The 24,672-nt window shown below is 35.3% G+C and overlaps 1 protein-coding gene across 1 annotated transcript in view; it reads right to left on the bottom strand.

Annotated features, from left to right (window-relative positions):
• Window positions 1-24,672, bottom strand: part of LOC122403464 (neuroligin-1-like) — a 145,332-nt gene that overhangs the window by 23,957 nt on the left and 96,703 nt on the right. Inside the window, exons 3-5 of the mRNA XM_043406991.1 lie at window positions 20,061-20,249; window positions 11,906-12,162; window positions 10,259-10,405 (exon numbers count right to left, since the gene is read on the bottom strand). Of these exons, the coding sequence (XP_043262926.1) occupies window positions 10,259-10,405; window positions 11,906-12,162; window positions 20,061-20,249 (593 nt within the window). The remainder of the gene's footprint in view (window positions 1-10,258; window positions 10,406-11,905; window positions 12,163-20,060; window positions 20,250-24,672) is intronic.

Below are 24,672 nucleotides of genomic sequence, written 5' to 3'. Positions count from 1 at the left end.
GACAAAGCTGATTGACTCCGAGCAGAACAAAGGATTTGGCAGGAGAGAGCCAGTCGCTTGTTTTTTGACTCTTCTGTTTTGGACCCCCACCAGAGCATATCTGTGATTGTCGACACACACCGGAGAGGGTCCGAATGTACAACAATGTAATGAAATATTCGATCTTTCACCGACGTATTTGGTATCTGTTGACATTCACCGGTGAAAGTTGACATTCTCCAATTTCGGTCTTTCACGGTAACATATATATCTGTATATATGTATATCTGTTAAGACAAAGACAAAATTCAATTCTGATGAGAGATATAAGCGAGATATTTATTTACACATTATTATTACATCTATCCATTCACACAAATCGAACCAAGCAAATGTAATACATTTTATGCAATTAAACGTACCATTGTGCTTACATCAACTTAACACTTTACCGACTGGTAGCGGTTGATTAATCGGCTATCGGTCGGTAAACGTCGACCGATAAAACAGTTGATTAATAGGCTATCGGTCGGTAAGCGTTGGCCGGTAAAACAGTCGATTAATAGGCTAGCGGTCGGTAAAGTGTTAATTATAATCAACTTATGAAACTGAATAATGGCAAACTTAACGCGTTGCCAACGAATACGAAACACTTTGTGCAATCAGCAGATATATTTCTGTAATTTATGCTACAACAAGTGTGCTGTGGTAACCACGTTGTAAAATTGATACATTCGGTTTTCTATATCGATTAAAAATTTAAACAAATTTATTGCACAAATCTAAAAATTGCATAATATTGGCAGGTTACTATAGATCCAATCTTCGTAAAAACTACGTAGAATATTAGTTTTGTAGCTGTTATGTTGGCCATTAATCGCAATTCCCAATGAAATTCGATTCCGAAAACGCATGTTTCACAGTGGATGCTCAACATAAAATATTAAACTCGTGGAAAAATATTTTATTGAGAAATATATCGCGTTTCGTTTGAATATTTATCGTTTATCTGTTATTCCTCCAGCTCTATATATGTACTACGCGTAGATATGTGTGCATACATTTGGTTATTACTGAAATTAGATACGTATGTAAGTGTATATGTATATGGAGATGTGAAATGTGAAATGTGACTTTTTAAATACGAGTTCCAATTATTTTTCCTGACTAGATTTCTTTTTCTTTTCATTGCATACACGGTGTGATCGAAAAGTGTAATAATTTCTCACGAAAGGAACATTCGGTAAACAAATTTTTTCGTTATTCTAATACACTTTTTACCAACTTCTATGCAAATTTTCAGACATTTTCTAACACCATAACTTGAGTTTTACTGTTTATTTTGCATCGCGACGAATTAAAGAATTTTAACACATTGACTGCCACGTGACCCACATATGGGTCACTAAGGTTTCTCATTAAGAAGCTAAAAAAATTAATTCTCGAGATTAAATATTAAAGAAACTAAATCTAAATATGACTCTTGAATTTTAACGTGACTGTGAAAATAAGTTTTATGACAAATTATAGTATGCTAGTTAGTATGCTAGTTTCCAATTGTTTAAAAACAGAGTTTCGTTTTTGTGGACAATTTGAGAGGTTTGGTCTGGCAGTCAACGTGTAAAATAGAATATAAAATAGAATAAATTGCCCTAACCTTGTGGAAATGTTTTTTCCCCAGTGGAAGAATTTTTAGAAAATTCTCTATACATAAACGAACAGTTTAGAAACAATAAAAGATCCACGCGAGTAAATATAAAAATTTTGAACAAATTACTGTATTAATTTGCATAGTCTTGCATATTTGCTCGAAAGAATGGTAGCTAGAATAATTAAAAATAAATTCGTGGAACTGATGTGCTCTAAACTCTCAATTGGTCGAGCGTAATACCTGTTATATAAATGGTAGGGTGGCCAATTTAACCTCGTTCAAACGCCAGGTGAAATATATAGTTTACGTAACTCAATCTCTGATCGCACTCGATTAATCCGTTGACGCTAAATTAACTTGTTACGTAGTCGAAAATTATTCAACAATATCTATTTCAATGCATTCGAAGTAACAATTTTTACAATTTTTAACTTTTATGTAACAAATTTCGTTTCGTCGATTCACTCGAAACGATATTTCCATGTAAAAAAAATAGAAAAAAAGGTCACTGTGCTTTGTAAGGCTAATAAGACGCTTACAGAATGATTTAACATCTCAATTTAATATTTAATAGCAAACAAGTGACTGCAAAAGTAACATTCTCTCCACCATATTAATTTAATTTTGGAAAAAAATTGATTTCCATTAATTTGAAATGACGATATGAAAAAAATCTCAAAATTCGAGAAATATTTAATATAGATGTAATTTCCATTATTAAAAATCGCAATGTAAAAAAAAAATGTGATTGACCATAACATTGAAATAGGAATAACACTTTTTTTTTATAATTTTTTATATAATAAAAATATCAAATTATTAAATATAAATCAATTTAAAATTCTTATAAATAAATTTATTAAAGATATTCAATTGCTTAAATAAAAAAAAAAAAAAACATAATTTTTACGTTATAATATATAAAAATCGTGTTATCTAAGAATAATGTAACAAATTGTCATTGTTAACTGACGAGGAATTCTTCGTTCGAAAATAACCGATTGAAAGTTGCACAATTTTCTTGGAGCAAGAATTAAATATTGTTGAGAAAGTACGGAGCTCGTTCTTGCACCTGATGCGAAAAAAACTCTTAATTTTGCTCCTAAAATAGCAGACTGGTTCCTTAAGCGCATCGGAAAGTTCGAACCGAGACCCAAGGAAACTCCATTAAACTGAACAAGTTACAAGAAATTCGAAGATACGGAGAGAGAACAGTGCTTCCCGTTAACTGAATGATACTCGTTCGACCTAGTTAAGATTGGGTCATTTCGCTTCAAATCGATCACTTCTTGCGCTCCATGTCAAGGATTTTGTTGGAATTCAAATATAATGTAGTCCATGTAACGTTCAGGGGAGAAGGGTTAAAGCTACCATTTTGCTGGTTTCGAATTTCTTCAAGAAACCTGGAACTTTTAATTTTAAACGAAACCAGACTGTACAAATTTTCTAGTTAAGATCCTAGTTAAGATTGGGTCATTTCGCTTCTAATCGATCACTTCTTGCGCTCCATGTCAAGGATTTTGTTGGAATTCAAATATAATGTAGTCCATGTAACGTTCAGGGGAGAAGGGTTAAAGCTACCATTTTGCTGGTTTCGAATTTCTTCAAGAAACCTGGAACTTTTAATTTTAAACGAAACCAGACTGTACAAATTTTCTAGTTAAGATCCTAGTTAAGATTGGGTCATTTCGCTTCTAATCGATCACTTCTTGCGCTCCATGTCAAGGATTTTGTTGGAATTCAAATATAATGTAGTCCATGTAACATTCAGAGGAGAAGGGTTAAAGCTACCATTTTGCTGGTTTCGAATTTCTTCGAGAAACCTGGAACTTTTAATTTTAAACGAAACCAGACTGTACAAATTTTCTAGTTAAGATCCTAGTTAAGATTGGGTCATTTCGCTTCAAATCGATCACTTCTTGCGCTCCATGTCAAGGATTTTGTTGGAATTCAAATATAATGTAGTCCATGTAACATTCAGGAGAGAAGGGTTAAAGCTACCATTTTGCTGGTTTCGAATTTCTTCGAGAAATCTGGAACTTTTAATTTAAAACGAAACCAGACTGTACAAATTTTCTAGTTAAGATCCTAGTTAAGATTGGGTCATTTTGCTTCAAATCGATCACTTCTTGCGCTCCATGTCAAGGATTTTGTTGGAATTCAAATATAATGTAGTCCATGTAACGTTCAGGGGAGAAGGGTTAAAGCTACCATTTTGCTGGTTTCGAATTTCTTCAAGAAACCTGGAACTTTTAATTTTAAACGAAACCAGACTGTACAAATTTTCTAGTTAAGATCCTAGTTAAGATTGGGTCATTTCGCTTCAAATCGATCACTTCTCGCGCTCCATGTCAAGGATTTTGTTGGAATTCAAATATAATGTAGTCCATGTAACATTCAGGGGAGAAGGGTTAAAGCTACCATTTTGCTGGTTTCGAATTTCTTCGAGAAACATGGAACTTTTAATTTTAAACGAAACCAGACTGTACAAATTTTCTAGTTAAGATCCTAGTTAAGATTGGGTCATTTCGCTTCTAATCGATCACTTCTTGCGCTCCATGTCAAGGATTTTGTTGGAATTCAAATATAATGTAGTCCATGTAACATTCAGGAGAGAAGGGTTAAAGCTACCATTTTGCTGGTTTCGAATTTCTTCAAGAAACCTGGAACTTTTAATTTTAAACGAAAACAGACTGTACAAATTTTCTAGTTAAGATCCTAGTTAAGATTGGGTCATTTCGCTTCAAATCGATCACTTCTCGCGCTCCATGTCAAGGATTTTGTTGGAATTCAAATATAATGTAGTCCATGTAACATTCAGAGGAGAAGGGTTAAAGCTACCATTTTGCTGGTTTCGAATTTCTTCAAGAAACCTGGAACTTTTAATTTTAAACGAAACCAGACTGTACAAATTTTCTAGTTAAGATCCTAGTTAAGATTGGGTCATTTCGCTTCTAATCGATCACTTCTTGCGCTCCATGTCAAGGATTTTGTTGGAATTCAAATATAATGTAGTCCATGTAACGTTCAGGGGAGAAGGGTTAAAGCTACCATTTTGCTGGTTTCGAATTTCTTCAAGAAACCTGGAACTTTTAATTTAAAACGAAACCAGACTGTACAAATTTTCTAGTTAAGATCCTAGTTAAGATTGGGTCATTTCGCTTCTAATCGATCACTTCTTGCGCTCCATGTCAAGGATTTTGTTGGAATTCAAATATAATGTAGTCCATGTAACGTTCAGGGGAGAAGGGTTAAAGCTACCATTTTGCTGGTTTCGAATTTCTTCAAGAAACCTGGAACTTTTAATTTTAAACGAAACCAGACTGTACAAATTTTCTAGTTAAGATCCTAGTTAAGATTGGGTCATTTCGCTTCTAATCGATCACTTCTTGCGCTCCATGTCAAGGATTTTGTTGGAATTCAAATATAATGTAGTCCATGTAACATTCAGGAGAGAAGGGTTAAAGCTACCATTTTGCTGGTTTCGAATTTCTTCAAGAAACCTGGAACTTTTAATTTTAAACGAAAACAGACTGTACAAATTTTCTAGTTAAGATCCTAGTTAAGATTGGGTCATTTCGCTTCAAATCGATCACTTCTTGCGCTCCATGTCAAGGATTTTGTTGGAATTCAAATATAATGTAGTCCATGTAACATTCAGAGGAGAAGGGTTAAAGCTACCATTTTGCTGGTTTCGAATTTCTTCAAGAAACCTGGAACTTTTAATTTTAAACGAAACCAGACTGTACAAATTTTCTAGTTAAGATCCTAGTTAAGATTGGGTCATTTCGCTTCTAATCGATCACTTCTTGCGCTCCATGTCAAGGATTTTGTTGGAATTCAAATATAATGTAGTCCATGTAACGTTCAGGGGAGAAGGGTTAAAGCTACCATTTTGCTGGTTTCGAATTTCTTCAAGAAACCTGGAACTTTTAATTTAAAACGAAACCAGACTGTACAAATTTTCTAGTTAAGATCCTAGTTAAGATTGGGTCATTTCGCTTCAAATCGATCACTTCTTGCGCTCCATGTCAAGGATTTTGTTGGAATTCAAATATAATGTAGTCCATGTAACATTCAGGAGAGAAGGGTTAAAGCTACCATTTTGCTGGTTTCGAATTTCTTCGAGAAATCTGGAACTTTTAATTTAAAACGAAACCAGACTGTACAAATTTTCTAGTTAAGATCCTAGTTAAGATTGGGTCATTTCGCTTCTAATCGATCACTTCTTGCGCTCCATGTCAAGGATTTTGTTGGAATTCAAATATAATGTAGTCCATGTAACGTTCAGGGGAGAAGGGTTAAAGCTACCATTTTGCTGGTTTCGAATTTCTTCAAGAAACCTGGAACTTTTAATTTAAAACGAAACCAGACTGTACAAATTTTCTAGTTAAGATCCTAGTTAAGATTGGGTCATTTCGCTTCTAATCGATCACTTCTTGCGCTCCATGTCAAGGATTTTGTTGGAATTCAAATATAATGTAGTCCATGTAACGTTCAGGGGAGAAGGGTTAAAGCTACCATTTTGCTGGTTTCGAATTTCTTCAAGAAACCTGGAACTTTTAATTTTAAACGAAACCAGACTGTACAAATTTTCTAGTTAAGATCCTAGTTAAGATTGGGTCATTTCGCTTCTAATCGATCACTTCTTGCGCTCCATGTCAAGGATTTTGTTGGAATTCAAATATAATGTAGTCCATGTAACATTCAGAGGAGAAGGGTTAAAGCTACCATTTTGCTGGTTTCGAATTTCTTCGAGAAACCTGGAACTTTTAATTTTAAACGAAACCAGACTGTACAAATTTTCTAGTTAAGATCCTAGTTAAGATTGGGTCATTTCGCTTCTAATCGATCACTTCTTGCGCTCCATGTCAAGGATTTTGTTGGAATTCAAATATAATGTAGTCCATGTAACGTTCAGGGGAGAAGGGTTAAAGCTACCATTTTGCTGGTTTCGAATTTCTTCAAGAAACCTGGAACTTTTAATTTAAAACGAAACCAGACTGTACAAATTTTCTAGTTAAGATCCTAGTTAAGATTGGGTCATTTCGCTTCAAATCGATCACTTCTCGCGCTCCATGTCAAGGATTTTGTTGGAATTCAAATATAATGTAGTCCATGTAACGTTCAGGGGAGAAGGGTTAAAGCTACCATTTTGCTGGTTTCGAATTTCTTCAAGAAACCTGGAACTTTTAATTTTAAACGAAACCAGACTGTACAAATTTTCTAGTTAAGATCCTAGTTAAGATTGGGTCATTTCGCTTCAAATCGATCACTTCTCGCGCTCCATGTCAAGGATTTTGTTGGAATTCAAATATAATGTAGTCCATGTAACATTCAGGAGAGAAGGGTTAAAGCTACCATTTTGCTGGTTTCGAATTTCTTCGAGAAACCTGGAACTTTTGATTTTAAACGAAAACAGACTGTACAAATTTTCTATTTTTAAATTTTGAAGCACTTTTATCAATAATTATATTAAAAACAAGGATTCAGTTTTGTAAGTACATAAAAAATAGTGTTTCTTGGTGACCCTTAATAAGGTCAACTTCGATTTCAACAAGATCCTTAACATCGACTAAATGATCGATGTACCGTAGGATGACACAATTCTTACTTGCTCACCTAATTAATGAAAATATGGATGACACTTGTGTCGTACGTTACTTCGACGAACATATATCTATCACAATAATTGCGTACTTCAGAGCACGGTCATTATATCATCCGTAACAGGTCACGATTATATCGTCCGTACATTCTTAAACTGATTAACAAATGTGTACAAATAAAACTGGAAACACTTTTCTTACGTTTCTTTCTGTAATCTTCAATATTTCTAAACAAATACAATGTTACATGTTTCGAACGTTAGTTGAACTTTATCTTCCTAGTATTTTCATAAAAAAAAATCAAATGGCGTTAGCTTTTTGCAATGGTCACAAAATTGTCAGTTCTATGTAAAAACTTTTAGTCAGACAGTCAAGAATGTAATGCTGCTTCTTGCATACTTTCTAAATCTTACTAAAACTAAAGAAAAGAAAAAGGAGCATGGTATGACGAACCTAGGTGAACTCTACCCTTGTTGACAAAATGAGCAAGGGCGATGAGCCAGAATATACATTGATAAGAAGGTTGGTCATCCAACAATTCCTTGAGTGTGGAAAAAAGGTAGTTTCATTAGATGTGTAAGAAATGGCAACGAGTCAATCTCTATTGAGGCAAGGAAGAGCTCCAAGGATTCCAAGTCCCGTGTGGAGTTTGGAGTTTCCTTAATGACCGTAACGTAATTTGCCAAGTAAAATATCTCGAAGGCCTGATTCTCAAAAATAGCGGAGAAGTCAAGTCCGTATCATAAACCCCGCGATGTGAAGGTTCCTTAAGAATCCTTAACAATTTCATTGTAGCAATGTTTCATTTGTAGACGGCTACAATGAACAGTGCTGTGTTTGAGGAAGTCGCAATTTTTCACGGACCACATGTAATTTCTAAAGGACCAGGTCTGGCCGGATGCTGGTTTCAGATTTCTCTGGAAACAGTCCCCGGTTAGACCACCCTCGACGGCAATTGATGTAACGCAAACCCTCACGCGTTGACCACCAGGATCAGGACAGTCACTACGACCGTAAGAACAAGAATGGGTAATAAATTAACCCAGGGATCGTGCAACCTCCTGCAAACCTTGATACGCAGGATGAAACGAATCAGGCTGTGGGCGTTGCACCACCCAAAAATTGTCCAAATTCGGATTGGACAGGACAGGGCCCAATCCGAACATCGGACGCCTCCAAGAAGGCGCTAAGAGGGAGAATCGGAGGCTTCCTCTAGGACCGGACTTTGGACAAAAATCAGAATTGCTTGCATTCTCGATAGGATTAGCTCTTTGTTGAGAGCTCTTGCAATGTGTTGCACGTCGAGAGCTCTTCTTGCACGTCTGTTAATATGCAAGGCGTTGGTATGTTGTAGTGGACTGTATTTCTGTTGGACGTGGACCCTCTCTCGCTCGTACGGCGGTGTGTGATGTTTCGACGTTTTGTAGTTTTGTATGCTAAATCTCTCGCCTTATATCCTAATGTAAGAAGCCAGCCGCATCTAATCAGAACCCTTTTCGTTCAGGATTGGTGCGCTGGTACTTCTTGCATTTCGTGTTCGCGAGGGTGGACCAGGTCTCGAGGTCGCTGGAGCAGGTCCTTTATGGCGGTTATTATGTGATTTAGTTTACATTGACACTAAAACCACTTAGCTAATGGCTTGTAGCGTCGATATAAACGCTGAATTGCCGTTATAAATGGATGTTTCGCGACATGTTTCGCGACGCAACACTCTTTTCTCGAAGTATTCGAGCATTCGTTAGAATTGGTTAGATTCTCGAATCACTTGGATATTAACACGTTGACTGCCAGTCTAAAATCCTAAAATTGTTTACGAGACCATAACTCTGATTTTAGGCAATTGTAAACTGCACAACTTAAAAGTTTGGTGCAATAGTTACTTTTCTAACCTCATTAAAATTTGAGGACTGTTACTAGATCACCGTACAAGTGATCAAAATAGTAAATATTTGGCATTGTTATTGTTTCAAATAAATGGTTGTGTTTGTAAATCGACTAGAGTTGATTTGCTCTATAACTATAAACCAACTACGGAGTTAACAAGGTGAATGATAGTTCGTTTGACTCGTTAATTGGTTAGATTCTCGAATTACTTGGATATTAAGAACTTGGACCTTGAATTTGCTCTCGCACTGGACGCGAATAGAACTGTACTTCTTAACCCTTTGCACTCCCAATTATATCTCAATTTTGTTCCAAGCAGCTCCCGAAGTTTTTAAGCATCTCATTTGAAATTTACGTTAACCAAAAGAAAGGGCAATTTAAACGAATAGGGGAACAAACAAATTCAATTAAATATCTGTTTTATTTACGCTATTATTGTGTTTTGTGGTCTTTTTTCGCACGTTTGATGAACAAAATTAGTTTCTCCTCTTCGTCCAGGTAATTTTCTGTTTTATGCACAATCCTTGTGTGTTCCTTCGAGATGCACGAAAATAAAACAAGGCTTTCTATCTAAACGATCGTGTTTGGTGTAATAGTTACTTTTCTAACCTCATTAAAGTTTACGAAACCTATTAGAATTGATTTTCTTTAACATTTCAACTTGAGAATTCATTGTTTTAGTTCTACTGTTAAAAGTTCTGTGACCCATATATGGGTCACGTGGCAGTCAAAGTGTTAAGAACTTGGACTTTGAATTTGCTCTCTTTCCTTAAGAATCCCTGACAATATTTCATAAATTCCTTCTGAGTGAACGAAGTGATAGTTTCATTAGATGGGTAAGAAATGGCAAAGTTTCTGAGTATAGTATCCCTTTCTCGAGGAACGTACGCGTTATGACCAGCAAAAAGTATACATACGTACATAAGTACACTGAGATAAAAACTGATGTCGAGTCACGCTCCACATAGGAGTGCAAAGGGTTAAACTTGGACTGTTACTAGATCAAAATAGTAAATATTTGGTATTGTTTCAAATAAATTGTTGTGTTTGTAAATCGACTAGAGTTGATTTGCTCTATAACTATAAACCAACTAAGGAGTTAACAAGGTGAATGATAGTTGGTTTAACACGTTACCTGTACATCGTCGTCGGTGAGAGTGACCCAGGCTTCCTCAGACGTCAAACCAAGCAGCAGATCGCGATCTCCAAATCCGGCGAACTCGGTGCCCGGGCCAGGCATGAGGGGCATCAGTCCCGAAGAGGCGGCAGTGGGCTGAAAATTCTTCGCCGGAACAGAACAAAAGGTCGCAATTTAAACGAGGGGTCGGGGGTAAAAGGCGACGGAATCGATGCCTACCGTTCGTCGCGCAATTAAGTAAACGCGAGAAGAAGTTGGGAGCAACTATCGATTCCGGGAGCGAGGGGGTTCGATCGCGAAACTTGCAGTAATTGCAATTGTACCGTATACTTAATGGCTTTTAATTAAAAGTTCCCCGACAAGCAATTCTGCTCGCCGATACTCCCGATCGGTTTTCAGAAAAAGACGCATCGACGAGCGAAGTGTGATTAACGGCAACTACCGGGGCCATAGCTCCGGAACTTAATACCGGCTTCGAGGCACAGCCATCGGGATCCTACTGTTCGACGTCTGTCACTCGGTTGTCGGGTCAATTAGCAAACTCATCGCTTACCAGCCGACAAAATCGAAACTTCCAACCATTCCCGCGCTCACATGGCCACGCGTCGCGGTAATCGATAACAACGTACCCGAAAATATTTTATCGGTACTGGGGAAGTTTTTCCACGTTTGATCTCGAAGGATCGTAGGAAATGAGACGACGACACGTTTAACCCTCGTCTCGGGTCCCTTTTGACCCGTGCAAAACTGTTTACTTCTGTCTCGTGATAGATAAGGGATCTTTTTGTGTTAACTGGTGTGTGTGTTCAGATTAAAATATTTACACACTTTTAAGTTGAATATAAGTAATATTATTTAATATTACTATAACTATTTAAGTGACTACTTTCGATCAGAGTTTGATGCAGAGTGGTTTTCGACGCCAACCATAACGCTTCCAAACGCAGTCCAAACTCATATACACTTCTTACATTTTAAAATTAACGATAACGATAAATGAAGAATTTATAAATAATTCGATTAAAGAATACGGAATAATACAATTCAAATTTGGATCAAAATGGACCAAGAATTTATAAATAATTCGAGTAAAGATCTTGTACTGGAATTTGGAATAATGCAATTCAAATTTGGATCAAAATGGACCAAGTCAACCCTTCGAAGGTTAAAATGAACGAATTTTGTAATTCCATCAAGAATCAAAAATTCATTCACAGCATGATTCTACGCGTTATAAGGAACAAAAAATGATAAAAGACGCGGTTAACAAAACTCCAAACACAATAATTTAGTTAGGTATTTTTTTTAATTTTAATCCTAAGTGAACTGTTTTGTTTGAAATGCAAACTCGAAAGAAATTATATAATTCCTTCCAAATGAATCATCATGTTATCGTACATATAAACATAAGTATAATATATATATAATGTGAATAATCTCGATCTTGAACATGCAAAATGATTATCTATAATAATTTATCAATTTCTATTAGAAATGCATCATTTAAATTTCTTAAAATTTATAGAAATGCACTTGTACAGTTCGCTATGAATATCTTACGTACTGGTATTTGGTTTATTATTTGTTTGTTTGTTGCTAGTATGTTTATGTGAAAGAAGAGAAGGATCGAGAGAGTTTTGATACCTGATTGACCGGCTGAGGCATGACCGCCCCATCCATGAAGGGTGCAAACCCAGAAGTGAATCTGGGTATATCCAACTCCACCGCGAGAAGTTGTTCCAGACTCCTCAAACGAAGGCACGGTGCGATATCATCTGCATCGGCGTCGCCAGGACATCCGGTCTGCTCAGCGACGCGACGCTTCACCATCAACGGATCTCGTTGGACGGCCCAGGGTGACAAGGCCGAGCCACCCAGTAAAACTACCCTCTTCACCAGGTCTGCAAATACAAAAGAAACCAAACATCTTTAAATTTGACAAATACACAGTCCATCTACACCCGTTGATAGCGTTTTATCATTAATTCTGGTCATTCGTTAAGGGGGGAACCTCATGTAAAATGAAATTTTTGAGCATTTTCTTTTTTTTGCTTAAATTGGTAGGAAATTTCCTCAGGAATAATTATCATTAACTTTGATCATTCGTTAATATACAGCATATTAACCCTTTGCACTCCTATTGGCGTTTAGCTCCTAACACATCTCAATTGTGGCTTTGAAATTGTTGAGATGGCTGCTTTTTTTGCTGTCGACATATTTAACGAAGGATTTTCGCTCGTCCTTCAAACAATGCAACAGCTTGCCATAATAATTGGACGGCAGAGCAAAAGATTCGCCGAAAATGAGGACAAACGCCGTATTAAACAGCAGGAGCGTCGCGATCTTCATTGCGCAAAAGAGGCTCGTGCTTCTCGAAAAGAAGAAGAAACGGATGAATCATAATTTTTTTAGGAGGAGGAAGATCCGTTGTATGGCCCTGGAATCGCGGATTAACAAAAAACCGCGGTAAATTAAAATGAATTACGATTTTTCCACGATTTCTCTGCTACTCAAACTTTAAACGCGTTTTTCTCGAAACGCAACATTTCGCAAGCCGTGCAATGTTGCTCAAAAACTAATTACTCGATCTTTATGAAACTTGGCATATATATTCTATAAATAATTGGCCTCAGCATGACGAGCTCCGATTTTTTTATTTTTTACTTAAAACCTTGTTATTAACGATTGTTCATAATCAAAAATCCGGTTATTTTATCAAACCTTCGCCATTTTTGGAATTTTGAAAATTTTAACAAAAGAAGAATGTCATGCTGAGCGTTTTTGCATAAACTAACTATTCTATTTTGATTTTTTTGTTTCAGATCATTTTTCTGCATTGTACACTGCACGGCGAATTTACAGGATGCCATTTTCAAGCCACCATTACACCATTGTTATTAACAATTAAAATTTATAAAAAATATTTTTCTTTACATTATAACGTTAATAAATGATACACCAAATTTTAAATGAATCTGTGCATTGGATGTTTCAAAAAAAATTCTTGAAAAACAGGCCATTTACATGAGGTTCCCCCCTTAATATAAAGTATGTTGAAAGAAGGATTCAAGGCTTTAAAGACAACTACCCTCTTGACTAGGTCAGCAAATACAAAAGAAACCAAACATCTTTAAATTTGACAAATACACAGTCCATCTACACCCGTTGATAGCGTTTTATCATTAATTCTGGTCATTCGTTAAGGGGGGACCCTCATGTAAAATGAAATTTTTGAGCATTTTCTTTTTTTTGCTTAAATTGGTAGGAAATTTCCTCAGGAATAATTATCATTAACTTTGATCATTCGTTAATATACAGCATATTAACCCTTTGCACTCCTATTGGCGTTTAGCTCCTAACACATCTCAATTGTGGCTTTGAAATTGTTGAGATGGCTGCTTTTTTTGCTGTCGACATATTTAACGAAGGATTTTCGCTCGTCCTTCAAACAATGCAACAGCTTGCCATAATAATTGGACGGCAGAGCAAAAGATTCGCCGAAAATGAGGACAAACGCCGTATTAAACAGCAGGAGCGTCGCGATCTTCATTGCGCAAAAGAGGCTCGTGCTTCTCGAAAAGAAGAAAAAACGGCTGAAATACAATTTTTTTAGGAGGAGGAAGATCCGTTGTATGGCCCTGGAATCGCGGATTAACAAAAAACCGCGGTAAGTTAAAATGAATTACGATTTTTCCACGATTTCTCTGCTACTCAAACTTTAAACGCGTTTTTCTCGAAACGCAAAATTTCGCACGCCGTGCAATGTTGCTCAAAAACTAATTACTCGATCTTTATGAAACTTGGCATATATATTCTATAAATAATTGGCCTCAGCATGACGAGCTCCGATTTTTTTATTTTTTACTTAAAACCTTGTTATTAACGATTGTTCATAATCAAAAATCCGGTTATTTTATCAAACCTTCGCCATTTTTGGAATTTTGAAAATTTTAACAAAAGAAGAATGTCATGCTGAGCGTTTTTGCATAAACTAACTATTCTATTTTGATTTTTTTGTTTCAGATCATTTTTCTGCATTGTACGCTGCACTGCGAAGTTACAGGATGCCATTTTCAAGCCACCATTGCACCATTGTTATTAACAATTAAAATTTATAAAAAATATTTTTCTTTACATTATAACGTTAATAAATGATACTCCAAATTTTAAATGAATCTGTGCATTGGATTTTTCAAAAAAAATTCTTGAAAAACGGGCCATTTACATGAGGTTCCCCCCTTAATATAAAGTATGTTGAAAGAAGGATTCAAGGCTTTAAAGATAGCTACCCTCTTGACCAGGTCTGCAATACAAAAGAAACCCCAAACGTCTAGAAATTTAACAAATACACAGTCCATTTACAACAGTTGATAGCGCTTTATCATTAATTTTGATTATTCGTTAATATACAGCATATTAACCCTTTGCACTCCTATGTCGACTGTAATTCGACATCAATTTTTATCTCAGAAGCTCCTTCGTCAAGTCCCAATCGACATTTTGTCAAGTCCAAACCAAACAGATATCATACACTTGAAAATTACAAAAAAAAACAACAACAGTGTAAATAAAACACTTATTTTAACAGGCAAATTTCAAATAAAACTCTTAAAAGCATTGGGAGCCGCTGGTAACAAAATTGGAATATTATTCGGAGTGCAAAGGATTAAGAAAGGTTCAAGACTTTAGAGATAACTACCCTCTCGATTAACTCTGTAATACAATAGAAACCAAGCGTCTAGAAATTTGACAAATACACAATACACAGAAAATATCCATTTACAACCGTTGATACCACTTTATCATTAATTCTGATCATTCGTTAATATACAGTATTTTGAAAGAAGAATTCAAGACTTTAAAGACAACTACCCTCTCGAATAGCTTTGTAATACAAAAGAAACCAAACGTCTAGAAATTTGACAAATACACAAGTCCATTTACACCCGTTGATAGCATTTTATCATCAATTCTGATTATTCCTTAATATACAGCATATTAAAATAAAGGTTTAAGCATTGAAAGAGTTATGGTACTCATCGAGAGGATTAAATCAATATACATAGATCTTAAAGTTAATATTTTCAGCGGAACATGGATTTCTATTACCAAAATTAAATGTAAATAAAGGAATTGATTTAGAAGAATGTTTAAGAGTTATGGTACTCATAGAGAGGATTAAATCAATACATATACATAGATCTCAAAGTTAATATTTTCAGCGAAACATGGATTTCTATTACCAAAATTAAATGTAAAGAAAGGAATTGATTTAGAAGAATGTTTTAAGGTTATCAACACAAAATTATTATTGTATTTCACAACTGCAAAAATTATTTCATAGATGCAAGTTTAATACAAATCTTGGTTATTACAGTAAATTATCGATGATTCACTCTCGTAATTCTTCTACATTATTTATGGACAATGAATAAATTGTTGTTTTTAACTATCCCCATAAAAGAAATCTGAGGGATTCAAGCCTGGTAGTCGTGAAACCCACAAGGTTTGTATTAAATTTACATTCATGAGTAGATTTTGGATCTTTATGTAAATTCAAATTTTTATTAATAGAATTAATGAAATCAAAGCTTTATAGAGTTCTGTCTCAACCCCTAAATATAATAATTCGTATCTTACTTTAAGTATCGCTTATATTTTTGAATATTAAATGCGTTCTGTAGCTTTTTGAGAATTCAAATTTCCCCTAAATGCATAAACATCCGCAGTCTATTTATGAGATAATCTTTGCTGATATTAGTATGATTTATTTCACATAAAGGACAAAAGAGATATTTATATCAAATTCCTGAAGAAATGACAAAGAAAATAGACTAAAAGCTTGTCGAATAAAATATTGTAGGGACAATGAAATTAATTACATTCTGCTTCGAGTGTGAAAAGCATGTGTGTGGAAAATGCGCATTCGAGAATCCTACAATTTGTAAAAAATATAATTTATCATATCCACCATGTTATAACCATCATCTGACCGTGAGAATGAAGAATTCGATCGATTTATAATATTAAAAAGCGCCGTTAAATAGTGAAAAGTCCAAGTGTGTACAAGGAAAAGAATTGTATTCGAAAATGAAGCAGTTCCGGAAATGCAAGCGAAAACGTCATAAAACTTCAAGTACGAACTACGAGGGTGTAAATGTGAATGCTGTGAAACGTGTACAAAAGCCTTATAAAATGCACCTATGCAATGTTAAGTGCACGAGTAAAACTGTACAGAAAAAGTGCAAAACAATTGAAATTTCGCATTCTCTCGAAACAGTTTAAAACATGGGCGAAAAATTGATAAGAAAATCATAAAATTACTTTTACGTCGTGTATTATCAATTTCTAATTTTAAAGGAATAAATTGTTTCACTGGTGTGTGTATCGCGTTATTTCCGGTCAAAAGTCGTGCAACATTTATTTCGAGAATTTGCTCGTATCTCGAACGGTTTTAAACATAGCATCGGAGGGGTGAAACTTCGGAGAGTAGTTTCACCCTTTAAACTTTCGTTACTGGGGCTAAAAATATATACATGTCAGTTATTTGTGTATGCTGCACAAACCTGCAGAGCTATATGAGTCGTCCACAGACGCACGAGACGCGAAAGATATGCGATCTCGTGCAGTTAAATATATTAAAAAGACTGGACTGTTAACGGTTTAATAATAATGAACAATACAGAAGTGATACATGTTGGTGCACGCAACAACGCACGACGACTACAGAACAATCTCGGTGGAAAGCGACGCAACACGCATGCGCGCGTTCTCACTCGCGCACACCCCTCTGCGCATACTCGCAGGCGCACGCTACCGGGATGTGTGACAAACTTCCATCATATGAAACTAGAAATAATGAATACGTCACAATACTTCCAAATACATCATTTCAATACTATTTTAATTGAAGATTTAAGAATTATAAATTAAATCGTTTATGATGTATGTTAATAGCGTGATTTAAGTATGCAATGAATAAGATTTCAATTGATTCTCTATTTATTGGAGGAGGATAGAAAGAATTTATTTTTAGTTTATTTTTTTTATGAAAAATTCATACTTTGTAAACTGATTTCAAAGTATGAAAATAATGCTTCTTATATTTGTTGAATACAATTTAATAAATGCAGCAAATCCGGAGATAGGTTTACAATTGTTTGTTAAATGTTTCGACTCATTTAATTTAAATTTAATCAGAGGTTGATTAATTTAATCCTGGGTTGATTAAGAATAGTAATACCAATATGAAATATAGTAGAATGCTACTTACACTTCGAAATTTATATTTCTCTCAGAAATATTAAACATAAACACGTAATTAAAGTTATGTTTTGTGTACGTTATGAATAATATGAGGAAAATATTGGTGTTGTAATTGGAAAATGTTTTTAATATAAATGCATTGAAATATGCTGGAAAGTTTATGGTTACTGAAATTAAAAATAGTGAATCAGAATTATGAAGATTCGAGAGAAAGGGCCTAACTAAATAACTAACTAAATAACTGACTAACTAACTAACTATCTAACAAACTATCTAACTAACAGCAAACTAACTAACTTAGAAACAGCAAACTCACTAACTAACTGACAAGCTAACTATCTGACAGACAAAATAACTAACTGACAAACGATCAGGCTAATAATCATTCTGAAAAGACTGTAAGAAAACCGACCACCAATTAGGCTAGATAATGCAGAAGCTGGATTCGAATGAACGAAACTTCAAAAATAAAAAAAATGCCTTTCAAATATACATTTTAAAAGAAATGGAAGACTTAACTAAATCCAAGAATTATTAGCACATCCCTAAAAATTATTTTATTTCCTGACATTTTATTGTAATTTTGGTGTTCCTAGTCTTTGTATACGAGCATAAATTAAACTTGGATCGAGCAAGATTTTCATAATTGTAATTATTATTTTGTCTGAATTCGCTTTCCAATTGCAACCTCGTAAATACTTACACTTGTGGCGTTGCCTCCCACGCTCGCCGCCAGAGGGCTCGCGCTCTCACAAGCGCTCTCGCGACTCCTCGGTTGTTATATATACATTCCTCGAACGACTTTCTAATATCCAAGCTACCAACACCCAGCATCCAAACCCCCTAGTAGCGTCACTAGGGAATTACGACCCCGAAGATATACCATTAAAGATCCGAATACAAACTCCCAGACTGATCATCAACTAACCGTCCATAGCACCACACTCATCACATGATGCATGTAAACGAGGTTTTTGACAGTTTTCCCTCGAGCCCTAACCCAAGGAAAATCATAATATAGAGGAAACAGGAAAACGAGATAAAAAAAAAAACTTCCCAATATCCCAGTCGTCTAAGGCAGGGCCTGCTAAAAAGTCTTACTGATGAGTCCACTAGCCACCCATACACTCGTATCGACTTAAAACTAGAGAATAAATAAACCCTAACAGGTGCAGGAGTCCCTATTATTTCGAACGATCGATGTTCTAACCTACAAAAAATTCCTAACAAAAACCCTTTACTTTTATCATAATTAATTGTAAACGAAACTCTCCTAAATTATCGAAGGTCCAACGCAATTAAAAAATTGCTCCCCAACATCGTTCGTTGAGCAATATTAGTAGCTTCCCGCGGAGATAGAATCGCAAATTCCCACATGCATGAGAATCCATGAGAAATAGTAGTTTTTCACGATAGTTTTCGCAAGTGGCGGAAGAATTTTCGACTCGTCACCTAGCGAGGAGAATACTCGCTGAGAGGGTTGCCATTAGGGTAGCGAGTCCAACCGAAAGCCGTGAGAGGCTAAAACGTATTGTGGAAGGGCATTAAGGACGACACGAGGTGGGTTCGTTAGCGGAATGGCGGTGCAATTTAGAAACGCGGTACAAGGTGCGAGTCTTTTTCCCCCTTGCGTTCTAGTCGCCCCTGTTCCCCGTGTTCTCGCGGGGTTAGAGAAGAAGGCTACACTCGAGGAAGCTTGTTACGGTCTCTAGTGGCCGTCGACAACAGACACGGTGATGGCATCGTCGTCCTCGAAGAATATCCCCCTCGACTGTTCCCTGTGTCCTGACACCTTCGACGCGATACGCAAAACACGGTTGAATTTTATTTACACACTGTTCCACGAGAGCGTGTCAGTCATATTTTCTACGAAAAAAGGAATTGTTTATAGTTGAACGTGTGACCTCGAAACATAAGCATTTACTTAGTATGTTGTCCAGTCGCCATCATTGTCGATTATAGCCCGCGCACCGTTTAGGCATACTTTCGCCGAGATATTCAAGAAAGTGTTGCTTTCTATGCCTAAAATTGTTTGCTAATAAAAGTGGCTGTAGTGTGCATGGACGAGAAGCTGGCTAGCGAAAGGAATGCGTGTCTGATTGGTTCCCCATTCTAGCTTGGAGTTTCTCGCTATTGGCTGAAACGACGAAAGTGGGGATGGGCGGAGCAAACGATCCACTCCTCTGCCCCCTGGTGGCGTCACGCTAGCCAACTTCTCGTAGACTCACAGTACCATGTGTCCACGAGAAGAAGGCACAACGTGTTTACATCCCCACAACAGGAATTGGTGACGAAGATCTGTGACAGCCAATCAGCAGACTGCAGCAAGAGTGGGGGATGTAAACACCCTGTGCCTTCTTCTAATGGACTCACAGTACATACGAGGCTATTTGGTGAGAAAAAATTAGTCCTAATATTTTAGGTACGAAAGTTTTGACTATTAAAAGCGAGAGAATAGAGTTGCGCAACGACGTTATCAGCTTTTTGGATGGTAAATAATTGTGTTTGCGAACACCGTGCGAACTAACATTACCTTTTGTCATGGGCGAGACGGCTAAAAAATTGGCGAGCGCGGCTCCAGTTCCGTGGCCAAAGAGAGTCAGTCGAGCGGGGTCGCCGCCAAAAGCGCCGAGATTCTCGTGTAGCCAATGGAGGCCCGCCACCAGATCCATCAAGCCGTAATTTCCTAGCGCGCTCCCCTTCGTCCCGGTTTTAAGAAAGCCTGCAAGCAATTTGTACGCATTAGTACGTGTCCCTTGGAACACCAGCCATTCGTTCAATTGAGAATTAAACAATTGCCGCTCTTAAAACACGGAATTTACCGCCAGGCCATAAAGCGACACCGAGCAATCTCCAGCGAGCTATAACTCAAAAAGCTTCCCATCGCTGAATTAAAACCAGACGCTTCGGAAACCCCTAAATCTTTACAGATCCCTGCGTATCGGGCACGTGCCGTTAAATTGTCATTTTCAACGAATTTATCGATTGGATACATACGACGCGACTAATTTGCTATTTAAGGGGGTGGCTCTGGTCGAGAAGTGGGCAATAATTGGGATTCTTTGGAAAATGGGCAAAATCTGAATTAAACTCTCAAGCATCGAACTAAAGATACGTGTTTACTATTCGTTGAATAAAAATAACTTCATCTATATTTGATAAATATGGAATAACTAATATCAATGGACGAAAATATTTATTCGGAGAAAATTTAGGCGTTAAAGATAACTCGAATCATCTTTATTTGATTTGATTATTTATTTCTATAATCACAGAGGGAAATAGCATTCGATTTTCTGTTATAAAAGACTAATTTGTAATAATATTAAAAAATTTTATATACGAAATTTGCACGATTGAGAGGGGGGCACATTGTGATATAAACATTTTTCGTGTGGGTGAAAATATTCGAGCTTGAATTCGTTCTCGTTAAATGCAATGATCTTTGTGTAATCTGGCTCTATTAATAAATAAATGAACAATTGGAAGATTAAAGGATAAATTGGTAAATAGCAGGGCAGAATCGTTGTTTATTTTCATCGAAATAAGAAGAGAATCGTATTACGGGAAACCCGTTCGACCAGATGCAGTCTATTTCCTCGATAAAGGTTTCCACGCTGTGACATTAAAGAACAGGAAGTACGACTAAGGAGCGTCGAAGAATTGAGCCTGTAAACCCCTTAGACAGTGAAAATACAGGGCACAGAGCTGTAAAACATCTGCTGGCTACGGAGCGTAATTTCTTACCGAAACAAAGCCTTCCTCTCCTTTACCGAAGCAGTAATTCAATTAATGAATTTCTTTTAGGATTTCTGAGAGTAGAGCAAAGATAAATCAACGAACAATTAAACGTCACTATTACTTTGTAATTACATACCAAGCAAAACTATGATTTCGAATTCGATAAAGTAAAGGGTATAGCCGGATAAGATGGTCAAATGTGCCCTTGAGCCAAACTGATCAGTGAACATATCAGTTAATAGACCATTCAAAGAAAACCATTTGTGCCAAATATCAACCCCGTACCCTTACTGAGAGGGTAGTTACAGGGCGTAACGCAATTTTCAGTTTAAGCTGTATATCTTTTGTTGCATTGTATCAAAGATTTTGAAAAAAATTGGGGGTATTTTGCTCTACGGCGTACGTGTTTGTGAATTTTTTCAGAATTTTTCGCCGCATAATGGATTTTTAAAAAATTCGAAAAGTATAAAAATATTTTTTTTTAATAGAAATTATTAAATAACCACGTTTATATTTTTACAGTGTTAGTGTCTTGTTATGGTTATCAATCTATAATTTTTTCAGATTTTTAGAAATGGGGGAGCGATGTTGGAAAAATCAAAAACCGACATTTGTAATATATTCGGGTAATTGATATTTTTACTTCATCGAATGATCATTATATACATGCTCAAAATAGTTTTACATGTATGTATTAAGAGAATTGCAGCTATTGTTTTATTAGAATTTCTCATTAGAATTTCTCAGAATATGACTCATAAAATATTAAGTATTCATTAATGTCATTCATTGATGTCTTTTTCGACATTCCTAAGGTTTTAAGCTTTATATTATTTGATACATGTAAAACTATTTTGAGCATGCATATAATGATCATTCGATGAAGTAAAAATATCAATTACCCGAATATATTACTCCTCTGCGAACGAAAACTTAGGAAATGTCGATTTATAATTATTTTGTATGTGATACACCTCCACAAAAAATCTCAAAAAATTATATATTTATAACAGTAACAAGCTATTAAAATTGTAACAATACGAACATGGTCACAACAAAAATTAAGGTAAAAATACAAGCAAATGTCGGTTTTTGATTTTTCCAACATCGCTACCCAATTTCTAAAAATCTGAAAAAATTATAGATTAATAACCATAACAAGACACTAACACTGTAAAAATATAAACGTGGTCATTTAATAATTTCTATTAAAAAAAAATATTTTTATACTTTTCGAATTTTTTAAAAATCCATTTTGCGGTGAAAAATTCTGAAAAAATTCACAAACACGTACGCCGTAGAGCAAAATACCCCCAATTTTTTTCAAAATCTTTGATACAAAGCAACAAAAGATATACAGCTTAAACTGAAAATTGCGTTACGCCCTGTAACTACCCTCTCAGTAAGGGTACGGGGTTGATATTTGGCACAAATGGTTTTCTTTGAATGGTCTATTAACTGATATGTTCACTGATCAGTTTGGCTCAAGGGCACTTTTGACCATCTTATCCGTCTATACCCTTTTAGACGAATGCTCTGTGACTTGGAAATTTGCTTTCATTTAAAAATTATAAACGTAACAAAACTATTGTCTTTACGCGGGAATTAATTTTTATTTTGCGTTTAATTTTTGTTTGTAATAGTATTCGAAGATGTCTTTGTTTCTCAATAATTGTGTTCCATTTGAATTTCATTTCCGACATTTTTTCAACTAATACAGTTAATTATATTTTGCTATGACTGAATTCAGGGATTAAAATATATTTCATTCAATTTGTTTACATTCTAAGCGTAAATTGTGGGGTTATTTTTTATTGGGTGGTATGCCTGGTGAGTGAGTGGGGTATTAACAAGTTTTTCAACTTTTTCGAAAATTTTTCATAACATCGAATGTTATTGTAATTTTATTGCAATGTTTTTTATTAAAATGTTAACAAGTTTTCGAACTTTTTCGATAATTTTTCATAACATAAAATTTTATTGTAATCTTCTTTATTAAAATGTTAACAAGTTTTCGAACTTTTTCGAAAATTTTTCATAACAAAATGTTATTGCAATTTTATTGTAATGTTTTTTATTAAAATGTTAACAAGTAGATCCACTTTTTCGAAAATTTTTCATAATATAAAATGTTATTGTAATTTTATTGTAATCTTCTGTATTAAAATGTTAACAAGTTTTCGAATTTTTTCGAAAATTTTTCATAATATAAAATATTATTGCAATTTTATTCTAATCTTCTTTATTAAAATGTTAAGTTTTTGAACTTTTTCGAAAATTTTTCATAACATAAAATGTTATCGTAATTTTATTGCAATGTTTTTTATTAAAATATTTTAAGTTTTTTCCACGTGTTTGGGAAAGAACATATTTTAAATTAATATACACTGGAAAATTTATTCAAAAGGAACACTGAAACGACAGTATGCTAATGCTTTTAATATGAATTTTCCAATTTAGGGAAAAATTCTTCGTGAAATTATAGCGTAATGTTTTCGCCACTTCCGTCCACTTTCCTGTTCCTCCTTAACGTGTTATGCAAATACCACAAAACACTGTAGCTGCTCTAATTACGTGCATAGCAGAGACACGAGCACTACTTCTAATCTTTGCCCAAACAATGTTGTATTGCATTGTTTCCGTAATTACTCAAAGCTTATCGTTGGTTTCGTTATATTTAACCGCAGCTCGATATTCCAAAGCATCCCTAGCTAAGGTTATTCACAGACTTTGGCAATCAAAAACTTTGACGCTCGAGTTACGCGGAGATATTGCTTCGCGTACGTATTTCGCGGTCGATTTCCAAACTGATTGCTGACACGAAAACTTTTCGATATAAATGGAAATTCTCGTATCGTTCGAACTTATGCTTCAATTATCTTTCATCGGTTCCCATTGCAGCCAACGGTATTTTCTGTTAACGTAATTGGCCCTTTTCCTGCCTCAACGAAGACATTTTTCATATAAACAAATTTTATTATCATTTGGTCATTGTACAAGTACTATTCTCCTTTCTGTTTGTATGAAATGTCCAGAAATTATTAAAGCTTCTACCTTGTGGGATTTAAAAAATCGAATTTTTTTTTGCGTTTTCTTTTAGTATGTAGTCTCGAAAATGTATCTACCAAATATTAAATTGAAGTTTGAAAAACTAACGAAGTTAGAAATTATTAAAGCTTAACACTTTACCGACCGATAGCCTATTAATCGACTGTTTTACCGGCCAACGTTTACCGACTGATAGCCTATTAATCAACTGTTTTATCGGTCGACGTTTACCGACCGATAACCGATTAATCAACCGCTACCGGTCGGTAAAGTGTTAAGGTACCATTTTAAACTGGTCTTCTCAACACTAATTAATAAATAATATCTGGAAAATAGATTCTTCAGAAGCTTTGTAA

This window comes from Colletes gigas, unplaced genomic scaffold, assembly GCF_013123115.1.
Source record: "Colletes gigas isolate AHSC1104 unplaced genomic scaffold, ASM1312311v1 Colletes_gigas_Sc00054, whole genome shotgun sequence".
NCBI lineage: Eukaryota > Metazoa > Arthropoda > Insecta > Hymenoptera > Colletidae > Colletes > Colletes gigas.
The sequence above is the reverse complement of the archived record's forward strand: the minus strand, read 5'-3'. Positions and strand labels throughout refer to the sequence as shown.